The sequence below is a fragment of the Cyrtonyx montezumae genome, unplaced genomic scaffold (genome assembly GCF_038088225.1).
Source record: "Cyrtonyx montezumae isolate F1298 unplaced genomic scaffold, pur_monq_1.0 scaffold_10, whole genome shotgun sequence".
Classification (NCBI taxonomy): domain Eukaryota; kingdom Metazoa; phylum Chordata; class Aves; order Galliformes; family Odontophoridae; genus Cyrtonyx; species Cyrtonyx montezumae.
Genome location: NW_027071826.1, coordinates 10,619,899 through 10,641,841, shown reverse-complemented (window position 1 = coordinate 10,641,841; position 21,943 = coordinate 10,619,899). Strand labels below are relative to the sequence as shown.

Sequence of the window (21,943 nt, the reverse complement as noted above, 5' to 3'; positions counted from 1 at the left end):
GTAATACTGGAAATCTCTGCAGAAATACTTTTGGCATCTGTTGTTGATACAGAAGGAGGGGATATATAGTCTGAGTAGGATGGGAAAAGATGTGTGGGAATGCTGCAACCACATCACACAGTACAGGACTCCAGCAAAAAACCCAATGAGTAGCAGCAAAGCTGAGCAGGTATTAATGAATTTGGCAGGAGGAGGAGGATTGCAAGCAAAAAATGGGAGCAGGCAGAGACTTTTAGAAAATTTGTAAAAAAAGCTTTATAGAGATCAACTTCCTCTGGGGCTTCTTCCAACAGCAGAAACCTTAGGAGAGGATAATATAAGTCCTTAAAACTCATCAGATTTTTCTTCACAATACCCCAGTTACAGGGATGCTCTTTAGGTTCTGCAAAGCCTTTGTTCACACTAAATCTGATCTCTCTTTTACAATGAATCAAAGCTTTTACACCCATTAGGCATGTGTAAAAGGAACTGCTCTGTTTTCAAAAACACTATTGAAATGAAAAGCAAAACCAGATATAGCAAAATATGAGATTTGGTAATCTGCTATGGCTGTTATCTGCACAGTCAGTGGTACAGAACCATATGCTCTTGCCTCAATATGCTACCAGTTATTGACATTGGCTCTGCATGCTTAAGTCATGATTCTTACTTTGTTTTTAACTGTTCTGATATTTTTCAGTTTGATACATTGTTTTCAAGAAAATCAATTTTTTTTTAATGGTAGAACTTTTAAATGAATTAAACAGTGGAAAGGATTTTTCTGCTGTATTTAAATTTTCAAAGTCTTCAGTCTCTTTTCTTCTTAAAAAGGGATCAGCTTAAATGTATTATCCTTCTAGGACACAAAAGAAGAAACATAGATATCCAGGATAAACTGGAAGGGATTCATAGCTTTGAGTGACAAAGTGTTACCACAGACACAGGAGCTTGGCATTCATCTCACAGAACTTCCTCTCACCATCTAAGAATAAGTCACTGGATGAAGCTACATGTCTAGTCACTAATCTGTGCAAAATGTATTATTCAAAAAGCATTCTTGCCCTGGTGCTTAGACACTTGTTTTAAGGTGACACCCTGAAGAGGTGTTTTAGGAAGACAGTTCATGTGAAGCAAACCTTTTTATCTCATGTTCATCCTTGTATCAAGCTTTTTCAAAATCCATTAAGCTGAGAGTGAGATTCCAAGGAAAAAACATTTCCTGAATACCTCCTATTCATTGTATGTATTTTTTTCTTATCTGCAATGATGTATTAGTATTTTTCCAATGTTGTGATTCTCTGTGGTTCTCAAACTTCTTAGTAATACATTTTAAAACCTCCAAAGCTTATTTTCTATGGTTGTTTCATAATGTGCAATGTGTTGTAAAAAGTTGTTGAGGTTAGAACTATCTATTTTCAGTATAGGTGTTCAATATTGTCCTTAGATTCTTAGAAAATACAAAGGACTTTATTGTCCCATTTGTGTTCTCCTGAACACACAAAAACACACAAGTAATTTTCTTCTCCTTCATAACTATATTACACCCAAGGCACATTCTACCATGCCTAGTAGATAAAATACCAAACCCACTGTTTATATTTCTTCTAGTTATGCGGACGTCACATGCATTATTTAATCTAATGAGTTACAAAATCTTTTTCTGTATCTTTTTACTTCTTTTATCTATTCCCTCTATTTAAGGGTATGTAACTGGTATTAATGGCAATCAGTTCTTCACAGCACTTACTGCTTGTACAATTTCTTTTTTACATAGCAATTCTTTCTTCAAGGTTTTCCATCATAACTTTCTTTTCTTTCATTACTAAGAGTGAGATCTGTTTTCTTAGCAAAACAACATGAATGGTGATTGGTAAATGTTTAAAATATTTTCAGTCAGTTTGTTTGGCTCAAAATAATTATCAGTTTTGTGAGATCCACTTATCTATTTATTTATTTACTTTGAATTTATACACCATTTGTTTGGATTTTATTTTGCATAGAAATATTAAATGCAGTAGATATGATCTCTTACACTTAAGCACCAAATTCACATCAGTTCAAAGATAGCTCTTTCTATTAATCATAATAAAAGCAAAGGGAGAATCATGAGTAATGATGAAATCATGAAGAAATCATTCTATCATAACTGGGAGATTTTCAATATAAATTTTTGCAACACATTCTGAAGAGCTCTAAACTTGTTATAAATGACTGGCAGCATTAGGTTGTTAAAGCTAAAGATGACAGCATTGCTTTTTCCTTTTTTTGCTACCAATAGCAGTATTTAGATATGCTGTTTAGATATTTCCTTCCCTGTCTCAGTGTGGTTGTCTGTAGTCACACAGACCAAGATGTGCTCTGCCTGTGCCTTCTGTGAAATATTCAGAAATTATTTCAATAATCTATTTATTTTTGCATCTAATTATTTTTGAGGTGCCAGGCACAACATAGCGTGTCAGCCCCATACTCTGAAGACCACTTCATCTCTCTTAAACAATCTGATTTATGTATTTTAGTCATACAGATATTTTGTGTGAGCTTCAGTTATACTGTGTGATACTAACACACAGCTACTGCATGAAAACTTCTAATTTTTATAGATTATTAGTGAGCTGCTACCATTGGCACATGGGCAACTCCAGAACCTCTTTTCATGCTTCTTGGCAACTTGGATAGTTTTATAATTGATATATTCAGTATTACAATGAATGTAAATATTTCTACCTTTCAATTCTTGGTTTTGTTGTTATTTAAGTTCATGTTTGGCTGACATAACCATCCACTTACACTTAGGTACCTTCCTATTTGCTTTGGCAGAGTACAGCTAAACCAGACAACTTCTCCCACCTCCAGACATGTCCCTAGTTTTCAACTCTCTCTTTTCTATCCCCCTTTACTTGTAAGAGAAAGACACTTCTGACCAGGATTTACGTGGATCACTCATGTCTTTCAGTTGTCTACTGGAAACTCTTGAAAATAAAGAAGCTAATTAGCTTTAGTCTCTGTGAAGAAATTCATAGTAAACTTCCTCATCCATGCTCCATCAGCACTATCTTCCAAAAAGACTTCTAACTTATAATTCCTCTTCCTTGTGGAATATGTCACTCTTTATTTTTCATCTCTGGTTATTTACCCAGAAGACAAATTCCTGGAAGCTAAGCAATAGAAAGTTGTGCAAGACCATACAGTGAGGGTTTATAAAAATCTCATTGCAGCAGATCAAGCCAATTTTGTGAGTCACCATGAAGGAAAATGAGTCTTGTTCAAATACATTTTCTCTCATTGATGTTATATTTACTGAACTCCTGCATCACTGTAACTGGGAACACTGAGAAACACTTAATGTAAACAGTGTGAAAATTATCATTAAAGCAGAGCAAGTACCAAGAAGCCTTTACATATGACCCTTAGTGCTGCAGGCTGACATGGCCATATTTTGAACTCCTCATTTTCTTACTAGGATCTTTTGGGAGATCAGACATTTACCTCATTGAGACACCTCTCGTTAAAATCTTGAGTTGGGCATTGGTCAATCCCTAATAGAAAGAATAAAATCAATCTTTGCTTGATACCTCAGATGTTTCTGATGATTAATCTGTTTCCTGTCACCTTATATAAAAATAAAAGTTTTTAATCTATGCATGCCCTACATTCTTTAATAACTGCTAGTATTCTTAGAAATTTGAAGGAAAAAATTGCTAAAATGCTTAAATATGGAAAAAACAAACATTTGAAAGAAACTTCAGTGTCAGTTATTTTTGACACAAACTCAACAAAATGCATTGGTCAATGTGTGGAAACACAAAAGACCACATTTTGTGACAAACGAGAATTGGTTACTTTGACATCATCCAATTATCGAACTTACTACAACTGGTACACAAAATCCATTCAGTAAATTATACTTTAAATCATGCATTGAGTGACTTGGGCTAATTTTATTAGAGGTTTTAATTCCAGTTCTCTTTCTAGTAGTTGGGTAACTGAAAAAAAAAACATATTTATTAATTTCAAGCTCAAGCATCTGACTGACAGATGCGTGCTAATGTATTTTAGATTTAATAATCACATCTTCTTTAATTAAATTGTATTTGCTCAGACAGCATATAATTAAATCAAGTCTTTTCTAATCCTTCTCATGCCAGATTATAGTATGGTGTATTGGGGAAAAATAGTCAAAAGTATGCATTTAGTTAATTTAAGCCCATTGAAAATATCTGTAGTCACATCATGAATGTTTGGAATATTAATCATTTCCCAGAATAGAAGGACATCATACACATATCTCCTACAATGATTAATAGGGGTACAGAAGCAGCAAAGCTGAAAAATATGGCTAGGACAGAAATAATTTTAAGAAAATTCATTAGATTTATACAGAAGATAGTGAAACTTCATTAAGTGTGACCACCAAGCTATTTCAGACTCTGAAGTGCTTTTATGGAGAGGAGTTCCATTGCTTAGGGACGTTTACTTTTTGTTTGATAATGGAGAATTAAACAAGGCTCTCAGAAAGAAGACACATGAAACAAAGACAAGACATAGTTATGAGTTGACAGAAGAGAATAATGAGGAAATACTCATTTGAGAACTTTGATGTCATTGTGTACACTGTGTCATGTGTTCCCAGGATGCAAGTCCAGGAGAAAGGGGATTTCAAGGCATAGGAGAAAAAAAATCCTGAAAAGAATCCCCTGAAAAGGGGGAGAAAGATCTCTGAAGTCGGAAAGGGGTTTCAGGAATAAAGACCAAGGGGAAGAAAAAGCAAGAAAGGAATTTGTTAGGAATGAGACTGTAACGTGAAATTTTTACCATCCACTTTACTCCTTTACCAAAAGAATTGTCATAGGAGGAGGATGGAGTTTAGGCACACAGATTATTTAACTTTTGAACATATTTTTTTCTGATTTGGAACTTTAGGCAGAATGAAAAAGTAGCACTGAAATTCACAGTAAAATGCTCAGGTTTGTTAGTTTTTTAATTTAATGATAAATAAAGAGAAAGTAGATATGTGTTACCAGTGCATCTTCTGTGTCCATAACAATTTAAATAGCTTATTCTGCGAAATAGAGCTGTGGAATCTGATTTCTCTTTTTGATTTCCAAAGAGAATACTGTAATTAAAGACCTGAGGATCTAGATATCATGCTGTATGATATTTCACATGAAGAATGATTTGCTCTTAATATTACATTCAACCTTGTACTATGGAAGGTCTTATAAAGGTTTGTCTCCTTAACTCTCCATGTAATAATCTTGAAATATAATTCCATAGCAGGAAAAGAACATAACCAACGCTAGTGTATAATTAACAAAGTATCACAGAATTCAATGCGGCTAGAGTAGTGTTGTCATAGTGTTGCATCTGAAGCAAAGGCATTTTTGTTGCAAGTTAAATAGAAGCAAGATGAGTATTTATCTTCCCACTGTAAAAAAGTAAAGTGTCTGTAAAGTCTGCAAAATTTCTTCATGGGGCAAGTATGTATTGACTGAAGTTGATAGTAATATAGCCATTCTGAGAAGGACTCTCTAGTTCATACCACTTATCATTGATAGCTGTACAGATCTGCTCCTTCTTTGAAATGGGGTTGACCTACATCACATAAACAGAACTGCTCGATTCTACATCTCTAGCTAGAGATCATCATGTAATCTGTCCTGAGACTTTCAGTTCAATGAATGTCCCATGCACTTCAATACAGAAAGGACATTCAAGTGCTGGAGCAGGTCCAAAGAAGGGCAACAAGGCTTGTGAAGGGCTTGGAGAATGTGCCCTATGATGAGCAACTGAAGGAACTGGGGCTGTTTAGTCTGGGGAAGAGGAAGCTGAGGATATAGCTCTTCAAATACCTGAAAGGTAATTGCAGTGAGAGCTAGGTTGGTCTCTTCTCACTGGTGACAGGACATGGGGAAATGGCCTCAAGTTGTACCAGGGGAGGCTTAGGGTGGATATTAGGAAAAACTTGACAGAAAGGATTGTTAAGCACTGGAATAGACTCCCCAGGGAGATGGTTGTCACCATCCCTGAATATGTTTAAAAACCGCCTGGAAGTTGTGCTCAGGGACGTGATTTAGCAGCGGTTTGTTAGGGTAGCATGATTGGATTGAGATTGGATTTGACAAACTTGAAGGTCTTTTCCAACCTGAGCAATTCTGTGATTCGATGGTTAACTTGAGGTCAGGGTAAAAGCACTTGTTTCCTGTTGTACAGGTCATTTGGAATGGAATATAAACAGAGAAGTCTTTATAAACAAGGATACTTTGTTTATCTAAATTAAATGAATGTATAAAAACCTAATCTGGGTAAAAGTCCTGTTATTCTCTTCCTGGGTTCTGCTTACGTATATATAAGATATGGATCTATGATGCACTTGCAGATTGCTCCCTCACTCACGAACCAGTAGACTGCTCAGTGATATCTGTTTTACAGCTACTATGTAAGGTGAAAGTCTCTGCACAAGGAGCTGAAATTAAAAGCATCACATCTGTACCCCTGACATCCCACTGCATCTTTTTCATGACTTTGCTCTGGATGCTAGATGTTATCTGTGGTAAAAAGGTCCTTTTCTATTTATAGCTGTTGGATCTGCTGACAGAGCAGCAGTTCTTTAAGGAACCAATGATGCTCAGGGTCAGCTGGTTATAATCAAACACAATCAGTGCATTGCCTGACCCTGCTGATAATGTGGCCAGCCTGTTGGAAGACAGAGGTGAGGTTTTATTTGCTGTTGTTTTTGCCAGCAGTGTAGTTACGCTTGAAAAAATATATCCATCTTTTTATGGTTTGAACCTTTCTAAGCTGACTACTCAGTTTCTTGCTCTTACTGCCAGCAATTCAGATGGAGCTGACACAGCGTGCTTGTAGTCTCCTTGTGTGTCTCCCATATTTCACATCAGTGGCAAATCTTGCTAGGGTGGGGTCCTGCTGGATAGTAAAATGCTAAATAAATTACAGTTGGAGGGACAAGAGATGGTGCTGATGAAGCAAACATAATTATTCCTTATGATGCTGTGTTCGTGAAAGTAGATTGAAAGAAGAGATGTGTGTTTCTGCAGAAGAACAAAGCTTGCATCTCCATTGAGCAAAGGGAACTGCTGACAACAGAGCCAAGAGTAATAACAACATTCATAGGTCCTGGAGTTCTGATGATCCTATGTGCTCAGTGTACTGTTCTGTGAGGGATTCAAATAGAACAAGACAATATCTAAATCAGAATTCCTCCCTCCTTTTTATTTTCTCTCACAAAAAGTAATTAATCTTCTCATCTGAGTTAATTCCACATTTGCTCCTGTACAGTCAACGTGACGTGTTCTTAAACTCTGTAGCTGCTATACTATTTACAAAAGGTAATTGACTTTATTTAGAAATAACTAGATTATGGAAGCAAATGACAGAAACCTCCTATGTGGATCTGGACTAAATGGGACAATACTTTTTTTAAGGAAGTCTGTTCATTTATTTTATTTTTTGTTTGTTTGTTTTTGTTTTTTAAAAACTATTGCTATTTTCTACATAAGTTGTAAACAGAATATAAGTCACTGGTATCAGGAATTAGACTGAAGAGAACCTAAGACATTGTTTTGATCCTTCTGTACACACTGGATTTGGATAGAGAAGTTCTGAGGTTTTTTTGGAAATTACCTCTTTGTTAAACAATTTTCCCTGCTGATAACTTTGGCCAAGACCTTTCACTCTTCTGTACCTTGTCTTTCACGTTCTTGCTTTTGTGAAAGACTTCGAGATGTGGAATGCCTGGCACATAAGACCTTTTCAGGCTTATTTGTTCTCTTTCCTTTTCCTTGTGTTGATCTGGCAGATAATTATGCATATGGAAGGATGAGAAGCAAAGAGCTGTGGAGCTTTGTCATCGTTCAGCAGAGAAGACATTGGAGATGAGGAATGTTCTCTCTTTACGACTTCCCAAGGTTGCTAGTACTTGCCAAAGAAGCCCTTCTAAGAGGGAAAGACATAGCAGAGGAATAACCCTATGGCTCTGGAAAAGTACATTAACTAGGATGAGGTTGGACTGCCTTACAGGAAGTGAATCTCCATTCAGAGAATGAATATGAAAGGACTGAAGAAGAAAGCACTCCTGTGCTTTTGTGAGGCAGTGTTGTGCCCCCCAGCTTATGTAGGGCTACAAAACTTATGGCTCTACTTAGTCTGAGCCTGTGTAGATGCAACAGGTGTTAAGTGTGAGATTTTAAAAGGTTGGTCCTATATCCTCTTTGGCAATGCATTTTCTTACCTTGGAAATTGATATGAAAAGGATCAGTCAGAAGTGGAAAAGTGGAAGTGGATCTTTAATATAAAATGCCTATCAGCATATAAAGATGAAACCTAAAAGCCTCTTATAAATGCATTTTTTATCAGTATTTTTATAATTATGTGTTTCTGTGCCATGCATGGTCATTTCCTTCCTCAGAAATGTTTTGTGGTTGCTTTAGTCCACGAGGCGTAGACTTTCTCTTGATTCTGCCTTGGATAACTAATATAAATTTCTCTTGAAATTCACAGCTGTCTTCACTGAATATGAGCAAATGAGCCTGACAGGTTGAGCTGACTCTAAACTTTTTTTTGTCTTTGAGATGCAAATCCTTTTAAGTATATTTAGGTCATCTCTAGTACTTGTCTTTCAGTAATGATTTGAACCATTCTGGAAGGTATGGAACCAATACCTTTCATGTGGGATTCAGATGCAGGCTAGTGGTGACCTTAAATTCCAAGGCTGAGCTCACCCTGGTAGCCAGGTGATTTAAATGACTGATTAGATTTTTTTCATCAAAATCCTCACAGCATTCCATATTCTCTACATTCCTGGCCTGGAAATCTACAAATACGATTCCTTTAAAACGGCAATCCCATGACACAAATCTTCTAAGCATATCTGAAAATTTATCAGCTTTTATTTAATTCATCTTTGGATCTCTATAGCTGGAGATGCTTTGGTATATATTATGGCCAGCAGACTGGAAATCCCTAGATATTCAAGGGTTGGATAAATAATTGTTAATAAAATATAGCACAGAATATTCGCTATACACCTTAGTCCTCTAAATCATAGGTAGAGAGAAGAAACGGGATAAAAATCAGTGCAGAGCTCAGATAATATAGCATTTCAGACCTGACAGTCCTTAACACAAAGTCCTCTGCACTGCTAGTTTATATAATAATTTCTTCCAGTGTTATGGCTGAGTCACATCTACCAGCCTGCCTTAATGTGAATGAAAAATCAGGCATTAATTTGTTGCAACAGTTTTCATCTTGACAAATGATAAAATACATAATGCATGTGTACAGGATAATACTGGCTTTGCACAGGGAGAAATTGATGTCCTAGTGGCTGAGGCTGGTGAAGCCAGTGCCTTAGCAGCTCCTACACAGCTAAACATAGGAGTCTCATCATGTTCCTGATGTCTGACAGCACTGAGCATTGCCTACAGGGCTGAGAGGTCCTGAAACAGCATTGAGAGAGAAGTAACCAATGTTTTTTTTCCTTAAAAATGTCAAACTCAACAGACTGGGGGAGAACCTGCTGATATTCTCTGACGCAAAGAGCCAGGGTTCACTTTGGTAGCAGGCTTCTGACAAATGGACTGGCAGACCAAGATGTACTGGGTGTAATGGTTTACAAAGCACGTACACCGTTTTATCAGCCAGCTCTCAGGTCACCAGAGGGCTCTGCCCCTTCTCACAGGACTGTCACCTTCCCTTTTCATCTCCAAAGCTATCTGTGAATATTCATAAGAGAAGCAGATGGCATGAGTTTTAGATGAAACAGGAGTTTAAATTCTGCCTTTTTAAAGGACTTTGCATGAGAAGTGAGCTTATATCACACAGTTTGCCAAGGTTACTTTCTAGTTATAAAATAGATACTTTAGAGTCTTTCTGGGAAGTAAGGTATGAAATCATTTTCAAGAACATTCAAAATGCAGGAGAGAAATGGGTACAATTTTCGTTATCATTTAGATTTATTAAGAGCTATTACTGGGTATCTGTCAGTTCTTCACAACTGTAGATACTATTAATAATCTGTTTTATATCTTTAAAAGAAAATGCATATCTAGCTGCAGCAGAAGGCCTTCATACTCCAGAAACTTCTTAAAATTAGTGAGGATTGTTTGCAAAATACAATTGAATTGAGATAGTAAAAAGGATAAATTAACACATGGTTGGGAAGGTTTTTATAACCAACTGGCAACTGCTGCTTGTGACCAGCAGAACTGTGGCCAAGAATCTGCAAGAAACACAGACCAGTGTCAGTGCAAGTGAAATATATTGGTAACAACAGAAATTAGATAGGAAAATACATTATTTGATTTGATAGACCTGTGGTGGACTCATAGTAAAAAATGTAAGGACTCTGCTTAGTTCTTTCCCACCGTTAAATGGAAAAAAAAATAGTTATAAGGCTTAATTATTTAAGAAGACAGTTTGCATATTCCCTTGCTTTACCAGTGCTTAAAGTAGCAAATAAATTTCCACTTGAAGACCGTGGCTATGGAAGGAACGGAAATTTATTTAAGTAATGACAGCAGGATCTTAGCTAAATCTTCTGCTACAATATCATGTATTTAATCTTGCCTACTTTAATATACAAATCTCTCCACTGATTTCAAGTTTCAGTCCTTAGCCATCACAGACACTGTTTTATACTTTTATTTGGCATTCTCATGTAACAGAGGTTTCAATTGGATATCATTTGCTGTGATCAGGAGTGTGCTTTCAAACAGTTTTAAATATTTTATAGGTTAGCACTCAAAAGGAAGCAGAGCCTAGAAGGAAAATAACTGCTACTTCAGCTTCTTTCCTGTGACTGCTAATGAATTAATGATTATTTTTTACATCCTTTATACTAATACCAGAAGACTTCAACATTCAGGACACTCAAATCTGAATAGAAAAAGGAGGCCAGAGTGAAGTCCCAGATCAGTTGTGATGAGCTGGGACTGCTCAATGGGAGAGGGAGAATTATGGGTAGCCTGCAAAGGTAGGGAGAACCGTTTTCCTGGAGGCAGCCCTGGTCACCCCAGGAAGGGATAGCTGGGAGCGTATCATTTCCATCCTCAATACATTTGGATACATTAAATGGTCAAAAATTGTGTAAGAATCAGAGTGTGTATGTATGTGTGCATATATGCACATATATGTGAGAATAGAGAAAAAGGGAAGGAGAGAGAGGGAGAAGGTAAACATGTAGCATATATATTTGGATAAAGGTAGAGAAATCAAAGGCTTTTGATTTTTAGAATGGCAAACTGAATTAATTAGACCAAAAAATAAACACAGCTGTTCCTCCTAAAAAGGAAAGGAGGGAAAGGTGCCCAAGAGCCCAGTTCACCATAAATTGTTGTCTAAGCAGACCAGCTGTTATTTAATTCAAGTTTCTATGAAGTATTGAGCGTTTTGATGGTTTTTTTTCAATATGTCACTATTTTCCTTTTTTTTTTTTTTAATAGAATTTCCATCAGATTTTTTGTTTGGTTTTGTTTTGTTTGATTTGATTTGTGTCTCCAGCTTCAGTGTTTCAGCAGGCAAATCAGTCTGGATTTAAGCTATGTACAAAACCTAATTGATCTTCCTTGAGTGTCTGAAGCTGCCTTCCATGATTGTCACATCACTGGGATATGAAGAGGTACAGTGCTCCATGGATGCAATGGATTCTTTCTGGGCTATGCTCTGAAATCTTTGCTCTGTGCTTTAAGAGAAATGTCAGCTTAAAAATTATTTACTTTGATCTGAAATACTTGCTGAAAAGGCATGAGTTTTCTGGAGTCCTTTATATATAAATATTTTGAACTTTTACCATTCGTAATGTCTCAAAGTTATTTCTGTTTTGTAGCATGTATGTAATAAATATTCGACTAAAGATGAAGATAAAATCTTGAAGTGATTCAGATAAAAGGGAAAAGAATTTAACAAAGGAAAAATGGAAAAAAACCCCAACACCCTGATATCAACTGTATTTTGTGCCAGTGTATAAACTAGTATCTGCTGTAACCCAGCTGTAACTTTGCCTTGTTTCTAGCCAGTTAAAAATGTGTCAATACTTCTTTCATTGTCATCCATTTAAATGGAATCATAAGAACAAAGTCATTTTTTGAAATTTGTCTCCAGTTTCTTTGTAAAAGGTGATGTCTCAAGTATGTTGCCACAGTCTCTACTTATTTTCAAAGAAAAATAAACCTTTCCTTTCACTCTAAGCAGCCCACCCATGGAAATGCTATTTATGAGACCTGTGCAAAATGTCAGCTTGTGCTGGCATCCTTACAGTGATATGTCAGGCCTATGCCTGGACATCTGTCTGGTATGTACACTGTTGCTTGCCTGGGACTTGCTGGGTATGGGGCCAGGCAGGGAAGAGAACAAGGAATGACCAGTCACACTGAACTGGGTGAGAAGGAGGAACAGGTTGTGCACAAGACCTGAAGATCTTTTGAAGATCAAAACAGTTGGTTATTTATTTATTTTTTCTCTTTAAACATTACCCTCAGATTTCTCTCTACCTTTTCTCCTAGCAGTGAGTATGACGCCCAAGTGGCATTAGCAATGAACCAGCACGCTAAGGATGTTGCCATTTCTTTTTAACATCTTCCAACTTTTTTGAATGCTGCGTTTTGTAATATTTGTCCTGGGTGGAGACCGTAAGTGGTGCAGTGATTCCCTTACTCAGTTACCGATTGACCTGTGACAGTGACTTTGACACTGTGGTTGCAGATACATGCAGATCATAAATTAGTATGCTGAGATTTATAGCTAAAACGGCATACAAAAATCTGGCCATTCAAGCTCTATAAAATTAACTAATAAAAGTTGAGTGAAAGTATCTAAAAAGCAGGAGAAAACCTTAGGTTATTCAATTTAAATTTGTGACTTGATGAAAATAAATATTTGAAAATATATGATAAATTCTTGAAACCCATGAAGTTATTAACTAAATTAGTGAGAATTATCTTAACGTTACAATTTACTCAGTCAGATCATCAGCAAATGCAATCTTTATTTAAATTAATGAAGATACGCCATTTTACACAGCTTGGGCTTTAGATCATAATAGTGATAAACCCATATATCTTTTTCAAGTGCACTGCACTTGGAGCAAATATGTTTGTTATAAGACTTAAGAACCATAAAAGCACATTTAATATTTAAAAAAATTCATTTATGATAACTTACCATTCTGTAAAGTTTATCTTCCAGATCCTGATTAATTCTTTGTAAGGCTAGGTAATTGTTTTGTATCCTAAAACAAAGATGATATCATGTAATTGAATGTATTTTTTGTGTTATTTTTACCTGTAATTTTCACATCAGTACAAAACCTTGGCTTGAATTACATGAGATCTATTTTCTTACCACTCCTGCTGCCAGTCAGTGGTTTTCTTTGAAATGCAATTACTGCCTACTTCCTAAGCAAACTTCTATGTCATATTTGCTTACTATATTTAGCACCAATTCTGTCAGGGAGTGAAAACATGTTTGCTGTTCTGCACTTACGTGCAGATATGCTTTGCAGTGTGAGAACTTGCACAAGGGGATTGTAACTGTGCATCAAGCTCACAAATTGTGTGTCAGGGAGGACGCTTGAGCTTTCAGCCTTGACACTACTGAGAGAGATTTGCCAGACTCTCTTAATGTGAAGTATTGCAGCAGAAACCTGATGACTGCAGTAGAAGCAAATTACTTAGAAGGGAATACTCTCCTTTTGACAGAAGTTCAGGGAACTACACATCCTTGAACCTCAGCAAAACATTTTCTCTATTTGGCAAATAAACCCAGGTATCTCAGCCTGAAAAGGTGGGTGTTTCTTTTTATTAGAACTGAGGAATTGAATGGACTTAGAAAATAAGTCTTCCCTGCTTATTCCAGAGCAATACACCAAAGAAAGTTTCATTCTGTATATCCTTATGTTCCATGGAATGTAACCTTGGTATTGCAGTGAGGAAGCTGCTTAGCATGTGGGAAAAGAATCCCTATTTCAGTAGTAGCCATGCTTTTCTCTTCACAGAAGATAAGGAGGAGATATCATCTCAAAAGGGTGTATAAAAAAAATAAAGCAAATGGTTGAAATTTTGCTGTGAAAAGTTTGTCTGAATACATATAAATGTTTGAACTGAGAATCTTTGGTCAATAGGACAATGTACTTTCAGTGACAAGTTTATTTTTGTCGTTGATCAAAAGTGAACTTAGATGTAATACAAATTCATTCAGCAGAAAGTTACTTCATCTGAGAAGTCCGAGCCTGGGTGTAGTGAAGGGGTTAAGATTAAATAATTCTCTTATTTATTTTGTGTTTAGGGCTAGATGCCAAAGACAGAACTGAGACCTGCAGTCAACCCTTGCCATAGTGCTGAATGGAGGGATCCAACTCACTCCTTCCCTGTAGTGACAACTCAGCTCTCTCTATGCTTCTTGTATGGGAACTGTTGAATCACGGCCTGAACCACTGATTGATCACTGAGGCGAGCACTGAGTCAGCTGCTTGAGCACAGGTGAAGGCAATTCAACTGTGAGACTGGAAGGGGTGGAGTCTGGCTCCATGTCTCCCAGGCCACATTTAATGGCTGACCAGCACTGGGGAAGGATCTCTTGTTGGAGGTTCCTTTCCTGTGGAGTTCCAGGTGAGCCTTTCCTTATTTACTGGTTGTCTTTATGCCATCTGATACCATCCTCCTTTATTTCGTGTGGGTACTGTTCTTTTGGAGCATTCACTCTACTCTTCTGTAACCATGGAGATTTTCTTCCCCATTACTTTAAAAATAAATCTCTATCTGGTGACAGATCAAGTGCTGGTGATACCCCACGTAGGGCTTCCAGTCACACTGAAACTTCTGCCCCATGGCTCTGAGAGAAGAGCTCTGAGCTGAGGATGAATGCTCTGAGAGAAAAGGAATGACATATCCAAGGATGAAGCTCCACAGGGTAAAGAGGATTGGAGCAGCTATTCCAAATATGTATTGTGAGCATAGGGAAAATGTTGGCATTACGTGTGTTTCACAGAGCTGCTCAACAGGGAAGATTTCCACTCTGTAGTGAGTGTAAATGAGAGTAGATGGTCAGTAGTGTTTGCAATGGTGGTAACCCAAACAGGCTAGAAATCTGTGAGACTGGTACTAACTGATGACTTGGTTATTGCTCACTAGTTCTCACAGTGTGGTTTTGTAAATGACCAGGTGACTTAAAGGGTTGACTGAAGTTCATGGATTTCTATGTCGTCCATGTTCCTGTTAGGTGCAGTATTTAGTACCAAGCCATGTTTATTTGTGCAGTTTTAGCTACAGAGCTACGTGGAGAGCTCAAGGTACGCACTGAAGTTTCCTTTCCCAAATCTTTAAGAACATAAAAAAACCTAACAGCAATTGCTGCCAGATAACCTAGATATCTGTCTTATTACATTGGCAATGCATCAGTGGTTTTAGTCCTCAGCTTCTACAGACACTATTTTTCTCTTAGTATGTATCACTGTAAGATCAGTTACCATTAATATAATGGCTTTCAAATGTCAATGCTTCCATGCAGTGGATAGTAGTGAGTTCTGGGTTTTTGAAATAGCTTATCACAGTATGTTTCTTGGCTTGTATCTTGTCTTTGTCTATCAAATTTTCATATGTTGTATGTTTAGCAGGAAGTATTCCACAGACAGTTCACTGAAAAAACTGACCACTTCCTGCAAATCAAATCCAAACAATAAATATAAACAAAAAATACTCAGTGTGTAGGAAGCAGAGATTCAAAAAAGTGTTTCTATTGAGAACAGTTTTCAAATATAGTCAAAATAAGCATAGATGTGCACAGACACACGCAGATATATGGATAAAACCCAAATTTAAATCCACTGCTCCAAAAGAAGTGACAGCAAATGTAGATGGAACAGGGAGAAATGAAAAACAAAAAATGAAAGAATGTTAAAGGGATAAAAGAGGAACATAGCAATCACTGTGAAATAAAGGGAAAATTATTCACATTTGAAATGATCAGATGAGTAAATGGTAGCTAAATCCAGTGTGTAGAAAAAAGTATACACCTAGATGGTCTGAGTCTTGTGAAGTGTGAAATATTTTTGTTATAAATATATATATTATAAATGATTATTTACAATATAAATATATTTATAATATATTGTTTTGTAAATAAAGAGTGGGTAATTTTCACTAATCTCTGAAATGAATTTAAGGAGAAAATCTTTGCATGTGAATTGATAAATTATTATCATTTTGATGACTTTTTCTCATTAAATTCATAGAAGTATGATACCCAGATACTTACACTTGTATGCAAAAAATGCATGTTTAGATTCCTCATTGAATTAGGCACTAATGAGAAGTATTCTGACCACACTGAATGCTTTGTATCAGAACTCTAACCAAGCAGACAACACATTTTTCTCAAAGACTACTTCACAAAAGGGAATGGCTGCAAGTTTCTATTTCAAAGCACTCATATGACTCTGAAATATATACGAAGTAAAACACAGGCTTGGGTTGGCTTTCTGCAAAGAAGAGAATTTCACCCCGAGCTCAGCTTAGCTTTGAAAAGCGACTTAAAATAGTAACCTTGTTCAAAAATCTTTTTCTGTTAACATAAGTTACTCTGGTTTTCTTACAGAAACAAAATGTTTTTTCCTCTGTTTATTCTAAAGCTAACACTGTTACAGTATTTCTGATCTTAAAATCTCTTTAGCCCATGATGTGTCCAGCTTTTGGTGAAATAATTAATCATGGGGGCTAATATTAGCTCTAAAAATGTTCCTGTATGGGTTTATTCCTTGCGTCTTAAAATATCTCTGCTCCCTCATGAATGCTAGGAAGACCTTGAACATCTGATTCCCAAGGTGCAGTTTCCAGCAGGAAAACCAGTGTGACCTTAGGAGAAGGGTTTGAGTTTTCCATATTAATCTTGGAATATTATTAAAATATTAATTTTAGAAAGCCATGCTGTACCCTCTAGATAGGGGGATCACTGTGAGGCATACAAAATCCCCACTGTCTTTTCAGTCACTTTTCAAAGTCAAAACTATACTTCACAGTTGATATTTAGAAACACTCCTAGCACTGCTCCCACTGGGTCAGAAAAGAATAATGGAGGTCAAAAAACTCGACCACAGTGCCACATAAATGACCTTCCTGCGTAGGTTAGAGAAGGAGAGTTGCAGCAGCAGAAGTTAATTGTGGACAAATTCAGAGAGCAAAGGTTTTCAAAAGGAGTGGAAAAAGACAGCTGTTCCACTTTCACAGAAAAATTCTGCACTCAGTGGTAATGGAAGTTTAATAACAGAAATGTTCTCTAGTATGCAGGTGGGATCATCTTACACAGGACTTATTTATTAGAAGGGGCTGAATTTTTCTCCTTGTGCTGTGAATAAAGCAAGAAACATATTACTGAAATTAATTCTGGTTCCTTGTTTTTCTCATGCTGGTTTTCTGATGCTGATGACATACTGCTGACACGCTTTTGGATGGCAGTTCTATTTCCAAGTTTTCTTTTCCAGGCTGGGAAATCTGTTTGTTTAACTTGTGGTATGCCTTGCTATTCTCAATAGAAACATCTTTAAAGCTCACCTCATAAAATATTTTGAGCCTCCAATGTCTTCACCTGCCTGAAACATAATTTTTTAATATAAATTTTCTTCATAATATAGTACAATGTTCAGTTAGAGTACAGGAAAGTCAGTTCTACTAATATGATGTTTGGTTATTATTGCTAGACTTTGCCATGAGCAAAAACAAGACTGGCCTGATTTTTGAAGAGTACTTAAATCATCAGTGTCTGGTGAAGTTGATATGGAGTTTCTCACTTAGGAAAGACTGTATTTTGTCCCTTTGTTTTAGCAAAAGTGGGTTGGTCAGTCCTTCAGGTAAGTATCATTCAGGAATTATGTCAGTTATGTCTGAAATAATATTTTGGGAGAATAGGTTACCAATGTTCCCTGCCCTTAGAGCTGTAATACAGCAGAACAAAGCTACAGCAAGTGCAATGTTATTTTTGGTGTGTCTTCTCTAAATGAAATGATGGGAAAAAAATATATTAATTGTGAGCAAACAATATGATAAACCTCTGCAGTGGTCTTGATAAATAAGTGCAGATTTCATGGTCGTGACCCCTTATAATCCACCTGTTCATTTGGTCCTATTTTAAGAAGCCTCTGAGATAGGAAAGAATCTAAATTATAAGAACACACTAGGATGTTTCTTAATTTGAGATCTAGAGATTAATTATTTTTAAAATTTACATAGAATTATTTGGTTGACTGGGGTTTGGGTTTTTCAACCTTTTTGGCTTTGTTGTGGTTTAGTTTTTTAATTCTGCAAAGAATGAAAACAAATTTCTTTGGGTATAGCCCTGGAATTATTTGTTCTGAATCTTGTTTTGACTTATCTAGTGAATTAAATCAAATAGTTCAATTAGCCACATGTTTTTTTTAGCAAAGTCTTCACAAAAAATGCAGATACATTCCTACATAAGCAGATAGTTGTAGGTTCCAAATTATAAACACATGAAAAAAATTGATACTGAGAATCACTACTAAGTTTAATGCTGGATTACAGACCGCTTTAATTGGTACCAGAAATGTCAGGAGTGCATGCTTATGATAATTACTCATTAACATTAACTGGGCCCTTGATTTGCAATAGCATTGTAACATAGCTTCAGTAATTTTAAGTAATAGGTTTTTGGTATCACTCAATTCTATCTGGGACTGGAAAGTAAGTGACTTGCAATAGCATGAAGTGAAATGTCATATTGTTTATATTGATCTTAGTTTCAGCTTTGAGCCAAATACTCTTTTCTTGTATCAATACAGTGGAGAATAACAACTGAAAATTTGCAACCAAATTCATTAATCATAGAATCATGCAGAGGAGAATTAAAAAGAATATATAGCAACATTAAATATGTTTATATGAAATGTGTATATACTTATGGTACCTTCATGTGTGTACTTCAACAAAGTACTAACACGTATGATTACACATAAACAATATCTTATACCTACCTATATATATATGTTTCTGTTTGCATATTTGCTTTCATTACAAAATATGCCATGCATAATATACACATAATTTCATATGTGATATGTAATACATATTGATATATGTGAAATATATATTCAGCATGAAAATACAATGTTTAATCAATAAATATTTGAGAATATGTTTATACTTTTGCTTACATATGTCTTTAATACAGCCTCTTGTAAATTCCTCAGATCTGCTGATTTTAAAATGTTAGTTACTAACCTTCTCAGTTTTTCAGTTACTTTCTCAAGTTCCTCCTGAGCACGTCTCAATTCTATTTCAAGATACTGACGTGTAGAATCAAATTCCGTTTCAAGCATTTCCAGCTTATGGGTAGTATATGATAGACGTTTTCGTAATTCCCCCTTCTGTTCTTGCAAAGTACTAGAAAAACAAAGACCACAGCTGTAGAATTTAGCTGCTCCTGAACAGCTTTTCATGATGCACTCTTTGACCAGTTCTCTACAGTATGTGATGGCACTGAGCCAGAGAATTGTGCTTAATAATCTGTTTACTGCACTTTGAAAATCTTCTGATTTAGACAGCTGATTATCTTCCCATCTGTCGTAGTGTGTTCATTGTTAATATCTCATTAGCCACAATGGAACGCTTTGTGGAAGAACCCTCATTAAAAAAAGCAACAACAATAAAACACAGTCTAGAGTTTGGTTTCATGCAAGAACTTTCATTTAGTTACCCTAAAATATAATGACTGAAGTAGCAGATATTTATAGAGCAACGAATCTAAATAAACTATAATAAACTATACAAAACTTGCCAATAGCCCAGGTTGTAACATTTTCTGGAGAAAGACGACTTTTTCTCCTTTCATTCAATCTGCACCATAATGATGCTATATTTAGAATTTCATTATGAGAACTGTAGTCCTAATAACCAATTATTACTGTGTTTCTCTATGTTCCTGACTGTCTTTCCTACTCACAAATGTGACCCCTAATTTTTCACAGTGCTTTCATTAAGAAAGAATGCATGTCCTGCTAGTAAGCTATCTCAAGAAAGCAGAGAGATTCTTCAAAGAGATTTTTCACTTTTTCATTTTATTTTAGAGACAATTTAGGATAGTGTACAGCTAGGAGATAAAAGCACTTTTATTGTGAAGGTCAAATGCCATCTGCCCAAACTACCACCTGAATTTGCAGTGATGAGCCTGGTGATATTTCCCCCAGCTGTGTGCTTTTAAGTGAGCCAGTCCTCTCTTGTCTCAATTATCTGCACGATGGAGATCTTTCATCTTGGTCTACTTGGTCTGTAAGTTCCTCAATCTTCTAATGCGTTTTCCAAATGAACAGGGAGCTGGGTCTCCAGCTGGAGCTGGTGTCTCTAGGGGTGACTGTACCTTGTTTCAGATTATTGCTACCTCTGCTAATACTGAGCTGATCTCTCAGCTTTGGGTAGGAGCTCTGAGGCACCACAGAACTGTAGTTTTCCACCACCTAGAGATAAAAGGGCTAACACTTGATGTGTTGTTAATTACCTCTGCTTTTTTCTAAACATGATAAAAATAATTCTTCATAAAAGAATGGCAAATCTTGATTCCCTTTGATGTCAAGTCAGTACTGCCATCAATGTCAATTAAAAAGTATTTTGGACCTTTAACTAGACACCTCTGATTAGAACAGTGTGCCATTCTTCATGGAAAATTTATCTGAACTGGCTTCAGTGGGCTGGTGTTCTCCTCTATCAGCTGCTATAGGATCTTCAGTAAGTTAATGCAAAAGCTTTACAATGGATACTTACTTGATCCATGCAGTGTATGCCTAGGAAACAGTCTAATGTTTTGCCAGCACAGTGCTCTACTTCTATTACTGATGTTGTGTGGTTGCAGTAGTATTTAGATCACCGCTTGCAGTTACTTTCTTTTAAAATAATACATTCTGACTCAAACTAGAGTGAAAAGAGATTCAATCTCAAATCTTCTGTTTCTGTAAAAATTTAGTGACTAAGATTTGTACAAAAAGAGAATAGGAGCTTCTCAGACTATGGATTTGAATGTGCAGGGGTAGCTACAACTGCTGTAGTAGGGAGTTTTTGCCACTGCAGTGTTTCTTCTTTGGGCATGTAGAAGGTGTGAAGGGAATGCCAGGAGTATTTAAGTCAGTAACAATCAAACATATTCTAATGATCTGAAGAAGCAGTTTACATAGATGCACTCTTCATATAATGTGTTCGTGTACTGATGAAACTTAGAGTTGCTTTTATAGAATAAAGAAACAGGGAGAGAAGGGGGGGAAAAAAGATAGGAAAACCCTCAAATTGTGAAAGCTTTTAAACTTTTTATTTTTATTTTTTCCTTTAGAGACTTTCTGAACCAAGCAATTTCTGAAAAGATATTTAACTTTTATAGGTAGAGACACTTACTTCTAGACTGTGTTGTTCGCAGCCTCTTCCAGCCTGGGCTTGAATTGCTTCCAGAGAGGGGACATTCATGCCCTCACTGGGCAACCTGTTCTAGTGTCTCACCACCCTCACAGTGAAGAATTTCTTTCTAGTATCCAGTCTAATGCTACCCCTTTCTAGTTTAAAGCTGTTTCCCCTTGTGCTGTTGCTATGTGCCCTTATAAAAAAAGTCGCTGTGTAATGTGTATTGTAGAAAGAGGAAGAACATACAATGTTTCAAATTTACCTCTAATAGCAGAATCAGAGCCAAAGTCTCAATTTTAAATTTATAAAAATCTAAGATATTTCATGAGGGTTTTTTCTACCCCCCCCCATTTGTTATGAAACACGCTTTCTCTGAATGACTTATTCCTTCCTCCTCACTGTTAGCTTCCAGTGTTACCGATTAATGCAAAGCCTGAATCACTTTGCGCTGTGTTGTTCTAGAAGACTTGGCTCTTCACAATCAATAATTAATTTAGTTGAGTACCATTGTAAATTTTTGTAGTAGTAATTTAGACATGTTTGAAAAGAGGGAAAAAACTAAG

The 21,943-nt window shown here is 36.3% G+C and overlaps 1 protein-coding gene across 3 annotated transcripts in view; it reads right to left on the bottom strand.

The window, feature by feature from the left end:
• Nucleotides 1-21,943, bottom strand: part of BEGAIN (brain enriched guanylate kinase associated) — a 145,659-nt gene that overhangs the window by 35,926 nt on the left and 87,790 nt on the right. For all 3 annotated transcript variants that reach the window (XM_065755679.1, XM_065755676.1, XM_065755678.1), the window contains 2 exons: nucleotides 19,221-19,382; nucleotides 13,156-13,222 (listed from right to left, as the gene is read on the bottom strand). In XM_065755679.1, coding sequence (XP_065611751.1) covers nucleotides 13,156-13,222; nucleotides 19,221-19,382 — 229 coding nt within the window. The remainder of the gene's footprint in view (nucleotides 1-13,155; nucleotides 13,223-19,220; nucleotides 19,383-21,943) is intronic.